At 47.9% G+C, this 15,783-nt stretch overlaps 1 protein-coding gene across 3 annotated transcripts in view; it reads right to left on the bottom strand.

Moving 5' to 3' along the window:
• LOC147111358 (laminin subunit beta-2-like) overlaps positions 1-15,783 on the bottom strand; it is a 201,977-nt gene that overhangs the window by 29,098 nt on the left and 157,096 nt on the right. For all 3 annotated transcript variants that reach the window (XM_086002168.1, XM_086002166.1, XM_086002167.1), the window contains 8 exons: positions 14,518-14,742; positions 13,214-13,431; positions 12,071-12,167; positions 6,814-7,186; positions 5,910-6,094; positions 3,838-4,076; positions 2,812-3,015; positions 1,570-1,714 (listed from right to left, as the gene is read on the bottom strand). In XM_086002168.1, coding sequence (XP_085858294.1) covers positions 1,570-1,714; positions 2,812-3,015; positions 3,838-4,076; positions 5,910-6,094; positions 6,814-7,186; positions 12,071-12,167; positions 13,214-13,431; positions 14,518-14,742 — 1,686 coding nt within the window. The remainder of the gene's footprint in view (positions 1-1,569; positions 1,715-2,811; positions 3,016-3,837; positions 4,077-5,909; positions 6,095-6,813; positions 7,187-12,070; positions 12,168-13,213; positions 13,432-14,517; positions 14,743-15,783) is intronic.

The raw sequence follows: 15,783 nt of genomic DNA, 5'->3' as shown, positions 1-15,783 counted from the left end.
CCCGCCTCTCTTGACCAACACCAGTTTGCCTATCGTGCAAACAGATCAACGGAGGATGCAATCACAACTGCTCTACACTCGGCACTGAATCACCTAGATGGTAAGGAGACCTACATCAGAATGCTGTTTATAGACTACAGCTCAACATTCAACACTATCGTCCCCAACAAGCTGGCCACCAAACTCCAAACTCTTGGCCTGAACACTTCCCTCTGCAACTGGACCCTGGACTTCCTAACAAACAGACCCCAGTCTGTCAAATTAGGTAACCACACCTCCCCCCCCCTGACCCTGAACATGGGGGCCCCACAAGGATGTGTGCTGAGCCCCCTCCTCTACTCCCTCTTCACCCACGACTGTGTGGCTGTTCATGGTTCCAACACCATCATCAAGTTTGCGGATGACACCACGGTAGTAGGCCAGATCGCCAACAACGATGAGTCAGCCTACAGGGAGGAGGTCCAGCATCTCGTGAAGTGGTGCGCCGATAACAACCTGGCCCTTAACACCAAGAAAACCAAAGAAATCATCGTGGACTTCAGGAAGTCGAAAGGCGGAAGTCACACCCCCATCCACATCAATGGGGCTGTGGTGGAAAGGGTGGACAGCTTTAAGTTCCTCGGAGTCCACATCACGGAAGACCTCTCCTGGTCCCTCAACACCTCCTCTCTGGTGAAGAAGGCCCAGCAGCGCCTATATTTCTTAAGGAGGCTGAAGGGATGTAACCTGTCACCCCTGATCCTCTCTAACTTTTACCGCTGCACAATAGAGAGCATCCTGACAAACTGTATCACAGTATGGTATGGCAGCTGTAGCTACTATGACCGGAAAGCCCTGCAGCGGGTAGTCAAAACTGCCCAACGCATTACCGGCACCCAGCTACCGACCATAGAGCACATATACCAGAAACGCTGTTTACGGAGGTCACGGACCATCATCAAAGACCCTACCCACCCCAGCCACAGTCTGTTCGCCCTCCTGCCATCTGGGAGACGCTACAGATGCATTCGCACCCGTACGACCAGATTTAGGAACAGCTTCTTTCCCAGGGCTGTCATCCTACTGAACTCCACAAATAAACTCTAAAGCCTGCACATCTGCCAATGCACTTTATTATGGTCATATTTATGTTAATATACTACAAGCCAAATGCATGTTGAATGTTTAAATGTCTTAATCCAAATGTACACTCTCGGGAGCCGCAAGCCTACATTTCGTTGTACTGCACTTGTGCACTAACAATGACAATAAAAGTTGATTTGATTTGATTTGATTTGATTGAGATGTGGGCGACACTGGCAGGGCAGCATTGACCAACCCTAGTCGCCCTAAGGGCATTGAATCAAGTAGTAGTAGTGTGGGACTGCAGTTACATGTAGGCCAGACCAGGTAGGGGTGGTCATTAGTGAACAAGTCTTGGATCAGTCGCCACTCTAAAGATGAACTTGTCCTGTGCTGAGAGGCTGCATTACAATGTAGCTCCCTACAGCACCGTGTGTTGGTATAAATCTACTTTACATGTTGCAAATGGCAGATTACAGCTGTGACCATTTACTGCTTTGCCCTTACGTGTAAGGAAGTCTCGGATCTGCTTGATGAGGTCACGCAGCTCTTTGTTTGAGCGATTAATTCGATCCTTGGCATCATTTGCTTTGTCCAGAGTCACTTGAGCTTTTGCCTTCGCTTCATTTGCCTTTACCTTAGCCAGAGCAACCTGCAAATACAAAATCATAGAATGATACAGCACAGAACAAGGCCATTCAGCCCATTGTGTCTGTACTGAAAATAAATAAACCAATGACCAACAACGATCGACCTGCGGGCTAGAAATTGGATATGGTTTTCAGGTCTATAACCAGATGCACTCCGACAGAGCGCGCCCCAACCAGGAGGCCTGGGGCCTGCCCGAAATTGATCCTCGGACCTCTATCATTATCTGGGTGAGCTACCGGCACCTGTCGCGCCTTGGCCCGTTTGAGGAAAATGAATGTCAGGTTGCTTTCCTCGCCAGCAGAGGCCCCTCATTTACATATGCAGGGACCCCACGCCTGTTTCAGGCGGCTGTCATTCGCATTCTAATTACTTTCCTCCAATTCTGCCCTTGAACATCCCTGATTTTAATTGCTCCACCATTGGCGGCCGTGCCTTCAACTGTCTGGGCCCCGAGCTCTGGAATTCCCTCCCTAAATCACTCTACCCCTTTCTCCTTTAAGATGCTCCTTAAAACCTACCTCTTTGACCAAGCATTTGGTCACCTGTCCTAATATCTCCTTATGTGGCTCGGTGACAAATATTTTGTCTTATAATACTCAAGTGAAGTGCCTTGGGACGTTTTATTACATTAAAGGTGCTATATAAATGCAAGTTGTTGTGGTGGTTGTTGTCAGGGACAGCTGAAAAAGTGGGCACAATGAATTTAGCAGCAGCCCGAAAGCCCCCACAGATTGAACGCGGGCCGTTCCACCGCTAGATCTGTCATTGCGGCACCCGTTTTACATCCTCATAAACTGAAGTCAACGCAATGGATTTCTTCCCCTATAATTACAAAACAAATCAATGGACAACAACTTGCATTTATACAACACCCAAAAGGTATAAAAATGCCCCAAAGCGCTTCACAGAGGAGGAAGGAAAGAACCATCCTCTCTGCATAACTTCTCCACTTCCATTGCCATTCGCTGGTATTTGAAGCCGTTGTGCTTTCTTGGATATCGGAGTGACATGTGGCCGGATAAGGTGCATTCTCTCATGTTAAAAAAAACAAAAGAAAGTCTGTCGCACCTGAGATTTGCCGATCCTCTCACTGCTCACCTTCTGAAACAGCTCCTCCACCTCATTCATTGCTCTCTGGAGCTCCTCTTCTGATTGTTGGGCTCGATCGAGAGAAGTGTCTGCCACTGCAACTGCGCCATTACAGTTCAGACCCCCACAGTGCCTGGTGCCATCGTCTTCATAGCATCCAGCCCCACCACACGGGCTGTCTATGCAAGGTAAATCTCCAGGAGCACCACACACCTGCAATGCACAACAATTATTAGCATCAATTTTATAAGAATTCTGAAAATTAATGCCAGCACATTACACAGGTATTCGACCGTAGCCAAGAATAATGCTCACAGTCCCCCAAAACAGGACATTTGCGAGCCCAGTTACTACGAGTTGAACTCTTTATACATTTACCTGCCTTTGAAATCATTTGTCCTCTACATACCACCAACCCTTCCACCAGCCCTGACCAATCAATTGCCCCTTGTGACCTAGAGAGTATAGAAGGAGGGGGAATATTGACTTCCCAATCCCACGACCTCCACCACCTAGAAGGACAAGGGCAGCAGACGCATGGGAACACCATCTCCAGGTTCCCCCTCCGAGTCACACACCATCCTGACTTGGGAATATATCGGCCGTTCCTTCATCGTCGCTGGGTCAAAATCCTGGAACTCCCTCCCTAACAGCACTGTGGGAGCACCTTCACCACACGGACTGCAGCGGTTCAAGAAGGCAGCTCACCACCACCTTCTCAAGAGGCGACTAGGGATGGGCAATAAATGCTAACCTTTTCAGCGACATCTACATCTACCAGAATAAATTTTTTTAAATTGAGCTGCTCCTAAATCGAACTTGGGCAGCCCTAGTCTGCTTTTTACTGCCCCTCCCTCCCACCAGTGGATTCCTGGCTTCAGGTCAACAAGTTGCCAATATTCAATACTGTGATTGAGAAACCAAATCTCCAGAAAAGTAACAGGAGTATTGAAAATGTTAAACCCCATTTCAAGACTTCCATCAATAGCAGCTCTGTGGGTCAGTGCAGGAAGTAGAGAACGAATTCCAACAAACCTTTTCATTAATGTTCTTCAGGTTCAATGTTTGTACTTTGGCAGCCAAGTCGTTCAGAGCTCGTCTGTTGGCGGCATTCTTCCGATTGAAGTCATCCTTCCTCGTTCTCAACACCTCTGTCTTGCGACGGGTGCCGGCAGATTCACTGATAATACTGGGGAAGGTCACAGTGGAGCCATTTACCGTCCTCTCTGCCTGGCACGACTGATCGTAAGAGCTTCGTATACTGTCATAAGCACCTGGTGAGAGGAAACAATGTCACTGTGGATTGACCATGCCATCTGCCATCAATACGAGTCAATCAGAGGCTAAATGGGGTAGAGGAGCAAAGGAATTTAGGGGTACACATCTACAAATCATTAAAAATAGCAAAGCAAGTTAACAAGGCCATGAAAAATGCAAACCAAGCACTGGAATAGAATTGATAAGCAGGGAAGTTATATTAAACTTGTATAGAGCCTTGGTTAGTGCACACCTGGAGTACTGCGCACAGTTCTGGTCTCTATATTACAAAAAGGATAAAGAGGCACTGGAGAAGGTGCAGAAAAGATTTACAAGGATGATCCCAGAACTGAGAGGTTAAAACTATCAGAAAAGACTGAATAGGCTGGGGCTCTTTCTCTAGAAAAGAGAAGGCTGAGGGGAGACCTGATCGAGGTCTTTAAGATTATGAAAGGGTTCGAGAGGGTAGACGTAGAGAAGATGTTTCCACTTGTGGGGGAGACCAGAACTAGGGGCCATCAATATAAGATAGTCACTAATAAATCCAATAGGGAATTCAGGAGAAACTTCTTTACCCAGAGAGTGGGGAGAATGTGGAACTCGCTACCACAGGGAGTGGTTGAGGCGAAGAGCAGAGATACATTTAAGGGGAAGTTGGATAAGTACATGAGGGAGAAAGGAATCGAAGGATATGTTGAAAGGGTGAGATGAAGAGGGTGGGAGGAGGCTTGTGTGGAGCAGAAACACCAGCATGGACCAGTTGGGCCGAATGGCCTCTTTCTGTGCTGTAAATTCGATGTACTACGTCAAACACCCACGACCCAGACCATCAGTATAGCAGACTGGCAACCAGATATGACTTTCGAAATGGGGTTTCAGGAGGATTGGGTAGGACATTGGGTTAGCAACAAGAGCTTGGATTTGTAAACTGCCTTTAATGTAATGAAACGCACAAGGTCTTCTGAAGGTGGCAGTGATGGAGCAAGATGGAGGGGTTTAGGAAGAGAATTCCATGATGGCTGAAGGTGGAATTTGTTGAAGGAGCCATGGGGTGGGGGGGAGGGGGGTGCAGTCAATTAATTATTTTCAAGAGGACAATGTGCGTTGATGAAAATCTCTGTTGGTAGAGAGTGAAGTGAGTCTGGGGCAGTGTCAACCCAGTTCCTGGGAGTTATGAACTCACAGTGTAAAATTTATGTTTTACACATTCCATTAGAGGGTCACTGGATACCAATCAGGAGTGGGAACCTTGGATGATTTTTCAGGGCTGGTGAAACCGATTGTTGCGCTCCTACGAGTGCCCCACATAAGATTATCTTAACTCAGCACAGACCATAGGAACAGGAGTAGGTCATTCAGCCCCTCGAGCCTACTCTACCATTCAATTAGATTATGGCTGATCTGCACCACAACTCCGTTTACCCACCTTTGCTCCATATTCACTGATACACTTACTCAAAAAAATCTATCGATCTCAGTCTTAAAACTGCCAACTGTCCCTCAGCATCCACAGCCTTAGGGAGGAGTGAATTTCAGATTTTTACTACCCTTTGGGTGAAAAGTGTTTCCTGATTTCCCTCCTGAACAGCCTAGCTCCAATTTTAAGATTACGTCCCCTCGTTCTGGATTCCCAGATAGTTTCTCTCTATCTACCCTATCAAATCCTTTTAACATTTGAAACACCTCGATCAGATCACCCCTCAGACCAGGGCTGGCACCTGCACACCTTCCGCTTCTACTTTACTTTAGTACCACATCATACATACTTGTATCGAGTCACTCAGCCATCAGTGAACCAACACAATTAAACTACCCATGCCCTCATGCGGTGTAGCGCAACAAGAGTATACCGAGGAAGTTGGAGTGTTTCAGTATGTCCAGCTGTCGGGCCAGTTCCTTGGTGGAGAGGTTCAGAGCTCGAGCTTCGCGCTCCAGGTTACTCAGCTCAACACTGGCACCACTGTTCTGGTTTTGCACTGCAGTTAGAACATCTTCAAGTCCATTCAAGATGTCCGTAGTCCCAGTAATTTTGTCCCTATAGAAAAATGTAAAACTTGGCTTTCAGTCTCAGATTAGCAAAAGTTGGTTAACCTTCCCAGTCTAATCCCACTCTCCCGCTGACTCCCCAAACCCTTTAATATCCCACCCAGTCTAATCCCACTCTCCCGCTCACTCCCCAAACCCTTTAATATCCCACCCAGTCTAATCCCACTCTCCCGCTCACTCCCCAAACCCTTTAATATCCCACCCAGTCTAATCCCACTCTCCTGCTCACTCCCCAAACCCTTTAATATCACACCCAGTCTAATCCCACTCTCCCGCTCACTCCCCGTACCCTTTAATATCCCACCCAGTCTAATCCCACTCGCCTGCTCACTCCCCAAACCCTTTAATATCCCACCCAGTCTAATCCCACTCGCCTGCTCACTCCCCAAATCCTTTACTATCCCACCCAGTCTAATCCCACTCGCCCGCTCACTCCCCAAACCCTTTAATATCCCACCCAGTCTAATCCCACTCTCCCGCTCACTCCCCAAACCCTTTAATATCCCACCCTTTAATTACAATTAAAATAACTATCCTCTGTTGTATAGCCTGGGATATTTAAATTCATTACATGAGAATTATTTGAACTTTGAATGTTCTATTGAGGTCCTGCCAAACTTTCTGAACCTTTCCTCATAGCTTTGATTCTAAATCCCTGGAGGTGTGACAAATATTCACCTCACACCGTGCAGGGAACTAGCCACTCACCGGAGATCACTTATCAGGTTCATGAGCTCAGCCACCGCTACAGCGGTTGCATTCCGTGCGTTTACAATCCTCTGAGCCCGCAGCAGCTTCTCCTCCAGGCCACGGAAGTTCCTCTCGTACAAGCCGCTGACTCCGGTTAGCCGGATCTCACCCGCTCGCTCCACCAGACGCCTGGTCTGTGCCGCCAGGTCCTGCACGATGCGGTCCCAGTCTCCGAAACACCGGTGGCAAGGGTGGCAGTCCGGGAACTGTCCCGAGAACCCGCGGGCGCACTTGTCACAGCGCACCCCGGAAACCCCTTGGCGGCACACACAGTGACCAGTGGCTCGGTCGCATTGGTTGGTCTCGATGCCTTGCTGGTCGCAGTCACACACTGGGAGAGCGAAATGGTGAAATGAATGACAAAAATCACTAATAAAACCTGATAGGGCACAACTCTCCTCTTTGCAGCGCCTGGGGAAGGGAGAGGAAAAGGGAGTGGAGGCTCGACACGCCAGGTTTCTGAGCCTGGTACAATGCCCTGGGATATCAGGGCCGTCCCTGTATAGGTGGAGCTGCAATTGCTGCACACGGTGTTGCGATGGAAATGAGGCCAGAAGGGGGAAGGTTCCTGGCCCACCGTTCTCCATGCCCCCAGTGCAGATACGCCTCTTAAAGCCGGCGGAGGGTCCAAGGGGCCCCGGGCGTCTCCCGATCAGGTGAGCTTTTCTTTTTGCCCACTGGATCTTCAAGCTTTGGGGCCTCCTGGTTGGTGACTGTCCTGGAGCAGCCAGAGTCCCGATGCTGGTGGCCAAAGCCCCAGGCACCCAGGCAGAGCGAGGTCTACACAGGCACAAGGCCCATCAAACACTCCCAGGGCAGGTACAGCACGGGTTAGATACAGAGTAAAGCTCCCTCTACACTGTCCCATCAAACACTCCCAGGGCAGGTACAGCACGGGTTAGATACAGAGTAAAGCTCCCTCTACACTGTCCCATCAAACACTGCCAGGGCAGGTACAGCACGGGTTAGATACAGAGTAAAGCTCCCTCTACACTGTCCCATCAAACACTCCCAGGGAAGGTACAGCACGGTTTAGATACATAAGAACAGAAGAAGTAGGAGTAGGCCATACAGCCCCTCGGGCCTGCTCCACCATTCAATAGGATCATGGCTGATCCGAACCTAGACTCACGTCCACTTCCCTGCCCGCTCCCCGTAACCCCTAATTCCCTTATCAGCGAGGAAACTGTCTGTCTCCGTTTTAAATTTATTTAATGTCGTAGCTTCCAAAGCTCTCTGAGGTAGCAAATTCCATAGATTTACTACCCTCTGAGTGAAGAAGTTTCTCCTCATCTCAGTTTTGAAACGGCAGCCCCTTATTCTAAGATTATGCCCTCTAGTTCTAGTCTCACCCATCAGTGGAAACATCCTCCCCGCATCCACCCGATCAAGCCCCCTCACAATCTTATATGTTTCGATAAGATCGCCTCTCATTCTTCTGAATTCCAATGAGTAGAGGCCCAACCTACTCAACCTTTCCTCATAAGTCAACCCCCTCATCTCCGGAATCAACCGAGTGAACCTTCTCTGAACTGCCTCGAGAGCAAGTATATCTTTTCTTAAATATGGAAACCAAAACTGTACGCAGTATTCCAGGTGTGGCCTCACCAATACCCTGTATAACTGCAGCAAGACTTCCCTGTTTTTATACTCCATCCCCCTTGCAATAAAAGCCAAGATTCCATTGGCCTTCCTGATCACCTGCTGCACCTGCATACTAACTTTTTGTGTTTCATGCACCAGGACCCCCAGATCCCTTTGTACTGCAGCACTTTGCAGTTTCTTTCCATTTAGATAATAACTTGCTCTTTGATTTTTTCTGCCAAAGTGCATAACCTCACACTTTCCAACATTATATTCCATCTGCCAAATTTCTGCCCACTCACTTAGCCTGTCTATGTCCTTTTGCAGGTTTTTTATGTCCTCCTCACTCACTGCTTTCCCTCCCATCTTTGTATCGTCGGCAAACTTAGATACGTTGCACTTGGTCCCTTCCTCCAAATCGTTAATATAGATTGTAAAGAGTTGGGATCCCAGCACTGACCCCTGCGGAACACCACTAGTTACTGATTGCCAATCCGAGAATGAACCATTTATCCCAACTCTCTGTTTTCTGTTAGATAGCCAATCTTCCACCCATGCCAGTATATTACCCCCAATCCCATGATTTTTTATCTTGTGCAGTAATCTTTTGTGTGGCACCTTGTCAAATGCCTTTTGGAAGTCCAAATACACCACATCCACTGGTTCCCCTTTATCCACCGTTTGTTACGTCCTCAAAGAATTCGATCAAATTTGTCAAACATGACTTCCCCTTCATAAAACCATGCTGACTCTGTCCGATTAAATTATGTTTATCCAAATGTCCTGTTACTGCTTCCTTAATAATGGACTCCAACATTTTACCAACCACAGCTGTTAGGCTAATTGGTCTATAGTTTCCAGCCTTTTGTCTACCTCCCTTTTTAAATAAGGGTGTTACATTAGCAGTTTTCCAATCTGCTGGGACCTTTCCTGAATCCAGGGAGTTTTGGAAAATTACCACCAATGCATCCGCAATCCCTACCGCTACTTCTCTCAAGACCCTAGGATGTAAGCCATCAGGTCCAGAGGATTTATCCGCCTTAAGTCCCATTATCTTACCGAGTACCATCTCCTTAGTGATTTTAATCATGTTTAGCTCCTCCCCCCCTATAGCCCCCTGTTTGTCCAGTGTTGGGATATTTTCAGTGTCCTCTACTGTAAAGACTGATACAAAATATTTGTTCAGCGTTTTTGCCATCTCCATGTTCCCCACTACTAATTTCCCAGTCTCGTCCTCTAAGGGACCAACATTCACTTTAGCCACCCTTTTTCTTTTTATATAACTGTAGAAACTCTTGCTATCTGTTTTTATATTTTTTGCTAGTTTACTTTCATAATCTATCTTCCCTTTCTTAATTAATCTTTTAGTTATTCTTTGCTGGCTTTTAAATGCTTCCCAATCTTCTATCCTCCCACTAGATTTGGCTACCTTATATGCCCTTGTTTTCAGTCGGATACTATCCTTTATGACTTTACTTAGCCACGGATGGCTGTCTTTTCTTTTACGCCCCTTTTTCCTCAGTGGAATATATTTTTCTTGAAAGCTGTGAAATATCTCCTTGAATGTAAAGCACTGCTCATGTACTGTCTTACACCTTAATCTATTTTCCCAGTCCACTTTAGTCAACTCTGCTCTCATACCTTCATAGTCTCCTTTATTTAAGCTTAGTACGCTGGTTTGAGATCCAACTCTCTCACCCGCCAACTGAATTTGGAATTCAACCATGTTATGGTCACTCATTCCAAGGGGATCCTTTACTAAGACATTTTTTATTAATCCTGTCTCATTACACAGGACCAGATCTAAGATTGGGTGCCCCCTGGTTGGTTCAGTAACATACTGCTCAAGGAACCCATCCCTAATGCACTCTATGAACTCTTCCTCAAGGCTGCCCTGCCCAATTTGATTTGTCCAGTCAATATGAAAGTTAAAATCTCCCATGATTATAGCTGTTCCCTTATTACAAGCCCCAACTATTTCCTGATTTATACTCCGACCAATAGAGTTGCAACTGTTAGGAGGCCTATAGACTATGCCCACTAGTAAAGCTCCCTGCACACTGTCCCATCAAACACTCCCAGGGCAGGTACAGCACGGGTTAGATACAGAGTAAAGCTCCCTCTACACTGTCCCATCAAACACTCCCAGGGCAGGTACAGCACGGGTTAGATACAGAGTAAAGCTCCCTCTACACTGTCCCATCAAACACTCCCAGGGCAGGTACAGCACAGGTTAGATACAGAGTAAACCTCCCTCTACACTGTCCCATCAAACATTCCCAGGGCAGGTACAGCACGGGTTAGATACAGAGTAAAACTCCCTCTACACTGTCCCATCAAACACTCCCAGGGCAGGTACAGCACGGGTTAGATACAGAGTAAAGCTCCCTCTACACTGTCCCATCAAACACTCCCAGGGCAGGTACAGCACGGGTTAGATACAGAGTAAAGCTCCCTCTACACTGTCCCATCAAACACTCCCAGGGCAGGTACAGCACGGGTTAGATACAGAGTAAAGCTCCCTCTACACTGTCCCATCAAACATTCCCAGGGCAGGTACAGCACGGGTTAGATACAGAGTAAAGCTCCCTCTACACTGTCCCATCAAACACTCCCAGGGCAGGTACAGCACGGGTTAGATACAGAGTAAAGCTCCCTCTACACTGTCCCATCAAACATTCCCAGGGCAGGTACAGCACGGGTTAGATACAGAGTAAAGCTCCCTCTACACTGTCCCATCAAACACTCCCAGGGCAGGTACAGCACAGGTTAGATACGGAGTAAAGCTCCCTCTACACTGTCCCCATCAAACACTCCCAGGGCAGGTACAGCACGGGTTAGATACAGAGTAAAGCTCCCTCTACACTGTCCCATCAAACACTCCCAGGGCAGGTACAGCACAGGTTAGATACTGAGTAAAGCTCCCTCGACACTGTCCCATCAAACACTCCCAGGGCAGGTACAGCACTGGTTAGATACAGAGTAAAGCTCCCTCTACACTGTCCCCATGAAACACTCCCAGGGCAGGTACAGCACGGGTTAGATACAGAGTAAAGCTCCCTCTACACTGTCCCATCAACCACTCCCAGGGCAGGTACAGCACGGGTTAGATACAGAGTAAAGCTCCCTCTACACTGTCCCATCAAACACTCCCAGGGCAGGTACAGCACGGGTTAGATACAGAGTAAAGCTCCCTCTACACTGTCCCCATGAAACACTCCCAGGGCAGGTACAGCATGGGTTAGATACAGAGTAAAGCTCCCTCTACACTGTCCCATCAAACACTCCCAGGGCAGGTACAGCACAGGTTAGATACAGAGTAAAGCTCCCTCTACACTGTCCCGTCAAACACTCTCAGAGATCTTTTACGTCCACCTGAGAGATCGAACGGGGCCTCAGTTTAACGTCTCCTCTGAAAGACGGCACCCCCAACAGAGCAGCTCTTCCTCAGTGCTGCACTGGAGTGTCAGCGCAGATTATGGGGTCAAGTCTTGAACCCACAGTTGACACCATTTTCATTGTACACACCTCTACTTTTTTACTTCAAAATAAGCAAAGTGATGAATTGTAGCCTGAGCCCCGTTGGTGACAAGTCTTTCCCTGTCGAATCAGTGCTCAGAGAGCTGCTCACCTCGACACTGCACATTGGGATCACCCCAGTAATTCTCCTGGCAGTCCGTGCAAGACTGACCCCCGAACCCAGGGCGGCATTGACACTGACCAGTGAACTGCGAAGAAAAGAAAACATCAGTAAACCTCAGAAAACCCAACAGTTCCGTACATTTTAAATCATCGGATCACAGTTTGTCAGATATCCTTGACTGTGCATGAAGATTCTTTCTTCCCCCTTTTCCTTTCTCTGCCTGGCTGGTCCCCTCTACAGGTGAGGGCAGGTATACACAGCTCTCCGCTGCCACAATCTCCCCATTCATAAGAAGTTCCAGGGAATTGGTCGGCTAAGACTTGCTGCTTCTGATCTTCTCTCCATGCTTGCTGATGGCGCTGTCTCCACTTGTACCTTCCTGGGTAACACGGCTTCAGACCAGGATCAGAGGGAGACTCGCACCCGCGTTCCTCCCCACTCCGTGTCACTAAATGTGGGAGCGATAGGTGCAAAACCCGCTATATTCACGGTCCGGGTGAGAACCCACAACCCATCAGGAGCGCAGGTTGTAGATTTGGGCATGCACATCACAACATATATCATCTGTTCTTGCATCGTCGCTGGGTCAAAATCCTGGAACCTAACAATAGTGTAGGAGCACCTTCACCACACGGACTGCAGCGGTTCAAGAAGAAGGCACACCACCGTCTTCTCAAGGGCAACCAGAGATGGGCAAGAATGGAAAAAAAATGAACAATCTGTTTCTGGTGGTGCTGGTTGAAAGATAAATGTTGGTCAGGACATTGGGAGAACTCCTCTGTCTGCTCCTCAGATCTTTTACATCCAGCTCAACACACAGACAGGGCCTCGGTTTAGCACATCTGAAAGTCGGTGCCTTTACCAGTGCAGCACTCCCTCAGTACTGCACTGACATGTTGGCTTAGATAAATTGCTCGAGTCTCTAGAGTGGGGCTTGAACCCATGACCTTCTCACTCAGAGGCAGCCTTGGGGAACTGGACAAGTGACTGAGAGGACAGCTTCATTCCTTCCACAATGGAATAATCCCAGAACGGAGAGGACATTACTCTGGCGGTGTTCTATCGACTCAGTGTCGCCCGATTAGGCTTTACATTTTTGCTGTAACTCTATGATTTCTGCTCCTGACTCACCTCGTTACAGGCGGAGGTGAAGGAGTTGATGCTGGCACACCTGCAGGGCACACACCCTGACCCACTGACCAAGTTCCAGTAGTTTGGAGCACAGCGATCGCAGTTTTGACCCATCACGTTGGGCAGACAGGCACACTGTCCCGTTCTCCGATTGCACGCACACTCATCCCTTGACGGGCATTGGTCGCGCACGGTGCCCAGATGATTACACGTACACTCTGTGCCAAGCAACAAAAACAGCATTTAGCAAAAGCAATGGGGTTAAAGATGATCTTCAATTATTTATCTAATTTCGACCAACCATGAAGCTTACATTTTACAATTTGTCACCCGTCACAAATATATTGGCCCAGATTGTGCTGGAGTGGGCATCTTGCAGCATTCTCCGTGAGTTAGACTTTGTCCTTCACCCATCAATTCGAAAAAGCTTTGTGCCCTAACTTGATGGAAGTGCGAGCTGATAACAGCGAGGGGAAGGGGGCATCTGGGACCATGGTAAACGATGGGACCTACAGCCTGTCTCCTTAACCAATGAGATTTAAGGATGGAGAAAGAAACAGGAACGACAGAGTAGGAAATCGGGTGAATTAGAGTCAAATCAGGTTCAGAAAGAGAAATAAAGAGAGGGAAAGAAAGATTGAATTAAGAGAAAGAAAAAAAGACAGAAAGGAAAAGTAAGAAAATTGTTAAGATTTTAAATTTAAAAAGTCTCTAGGAACAATTTACTACGTGCAGGAGTGAGACTCCACAGCTTCAATTGTTCCCTTTCTGGGCCGGAGAGGTAGGGCGGCATTTCAGGAACGTGAATCTAATTAAAAAGGTACTTGCACCGTTAAGTTCCAGCCCTTATAACTTTCTGCCGTGAGTAATGGGTAATTATTGTGCAAATGCAGCAATTCCCTGAAGGTCACGGGGAGGTTGAGAGTGAGTTAACGGCGGAGCGGCGTAAATCATCCAGCAACCTGTGGCTATTCACAACGCACGGGGTGCCTCTTCCTCGCCATAAGTTGCTGGATGATTGACATGTTAATAATGGTGAGCGCTATTAAACTCGCTGTAATTTGGGCAGCAGATTCTGAGCCATTATATTATCACACAATCTCACAGCACAGAAGGAGGCCATTCGACCCATCGTGCCTGTGCCGGCTCTTTGAATCTGCCCATTCCTCCCTCACAGCCCTGCAAATTTTCCCCTTCAACTATTGAATCTGCTTCCACCGCCCTTTCAGGCAGATCACAACAACTCATCCAGCAACAAATACAATTCTCACGTCACCTCATATATAAAAAAATATAAAATTTACTTCTGCAGCTGCGTTGAGAGGGGTCGCCATAGTAACCCAGCCTGCAGTGCTCGCAGTGAGTCCCTTCCGTGTTGTACAGGCACTTCAGGCACTGACCCGTCTGTTGGTCACATGACTGAGGGTCGCTGACATCAATATTGTTGTGGCACTGGCAGGGCAAACACCTGCTGCCCGGGAGCAAGGGGTTACCATAGTAACCAGGTGCACATTCTTCACATCGGGAACCTGGCCACAAAAATGAGAGAGAAGATTTAACTTTCTTCTTAATGCTTTATTTTCCTACAATTTAAAAAAGAATTCTCGGAATGTGGCTGTCGCTAGCAAGGCCGGCATTTATTGCCCATCCCTAGTTGCCCTGTGAAGGTGGTGGTGGGCCTTCTACATGAACCACTGGTTGCAGGTTAGATACAATTGAGTGTCTCACTCGGCCACTTCAGAGGGCAATTAAGAGTCAGCTACGTTGGTGTGGACTGGAGTCACCTACAGGCCCAGACCGGGTGAGGACGGCAGGTTTCCTTCCCTGAAGGACATCAGTGACCCAGTTGGGTTTTTACGACAATCTGACAGCCTCAGGGTCACTTTTACTGATCCCAGCTTTTTATTTCTAGATTTTTTTTAAACTGAATTCAAATTTTCAAACTGCCCAAGTGGGATTTGAACTCATGTTCTTTTGGATTATTAGTCCAGTAACAGAACAATCATTTCTTCCATTTTCTCCTGAAATGAACTGACTCCTGCTGGGAGGAGAGGGGGCCCGATCCACTTTGTTGGGCATTGTCTGCCTCCTGATACATCACCCAAGTGGCCATTGTTTAGTGAGCCTAGGTGGTGGGTGCTGCCAAATGATTCAGTCACGAGGGAGGCCACTGTCACAGCCAAACCTGATCCTGTCCTCATTCAATGTCGGCACACACTTACTTTCTGCTGGCACCATTCGATAGCGGTCAGAAACAGGAACTCTTGTCTGATTTACTTGCCCTCCCTGACCCAGGAGCAATTGTCTCATCCCAAGTGCTGGCCAAGTGCTCAACACGGGCCTGGGATCAAACCTGGGACCCTCCTAGTTGGCATAGGCCAGTTACACCACCGGGCAGAGTTTATAAACTGGGACCCTCCTAGTTGGCATGGGCTAGTTACACCACCGGGCAGAGTTTATAAACTGGGACCCTCCTAGTTGGCATGGGCCAGTTACACCACCGGGGAGAGTTTATAAACTGGGACCCTCCTAGTTGGCATGGGCTAGTTACACCACCGGGCAGAGTTTAT

This window comes from Somniosus microcephalus, chromosome 11, assembly GCF_052327205.1.
Source record: "Somniosus microcephalus isolate GS21.2 chromosome 11, FLI_Smic_1.0, whole genome shotgun sequence".
Lineage (NCBI taxonomy): Eukaryota > Metazoa > Chordata > Chondrichthyes > Squaliformes > Somniosidae > Somniosus > Somniosus microcephalus.
The sequence above is the reverse complement of the archived record's forward strand: the minus strand, read 5'-3'. Positions and strand labels throughout refer to the sequence as shown.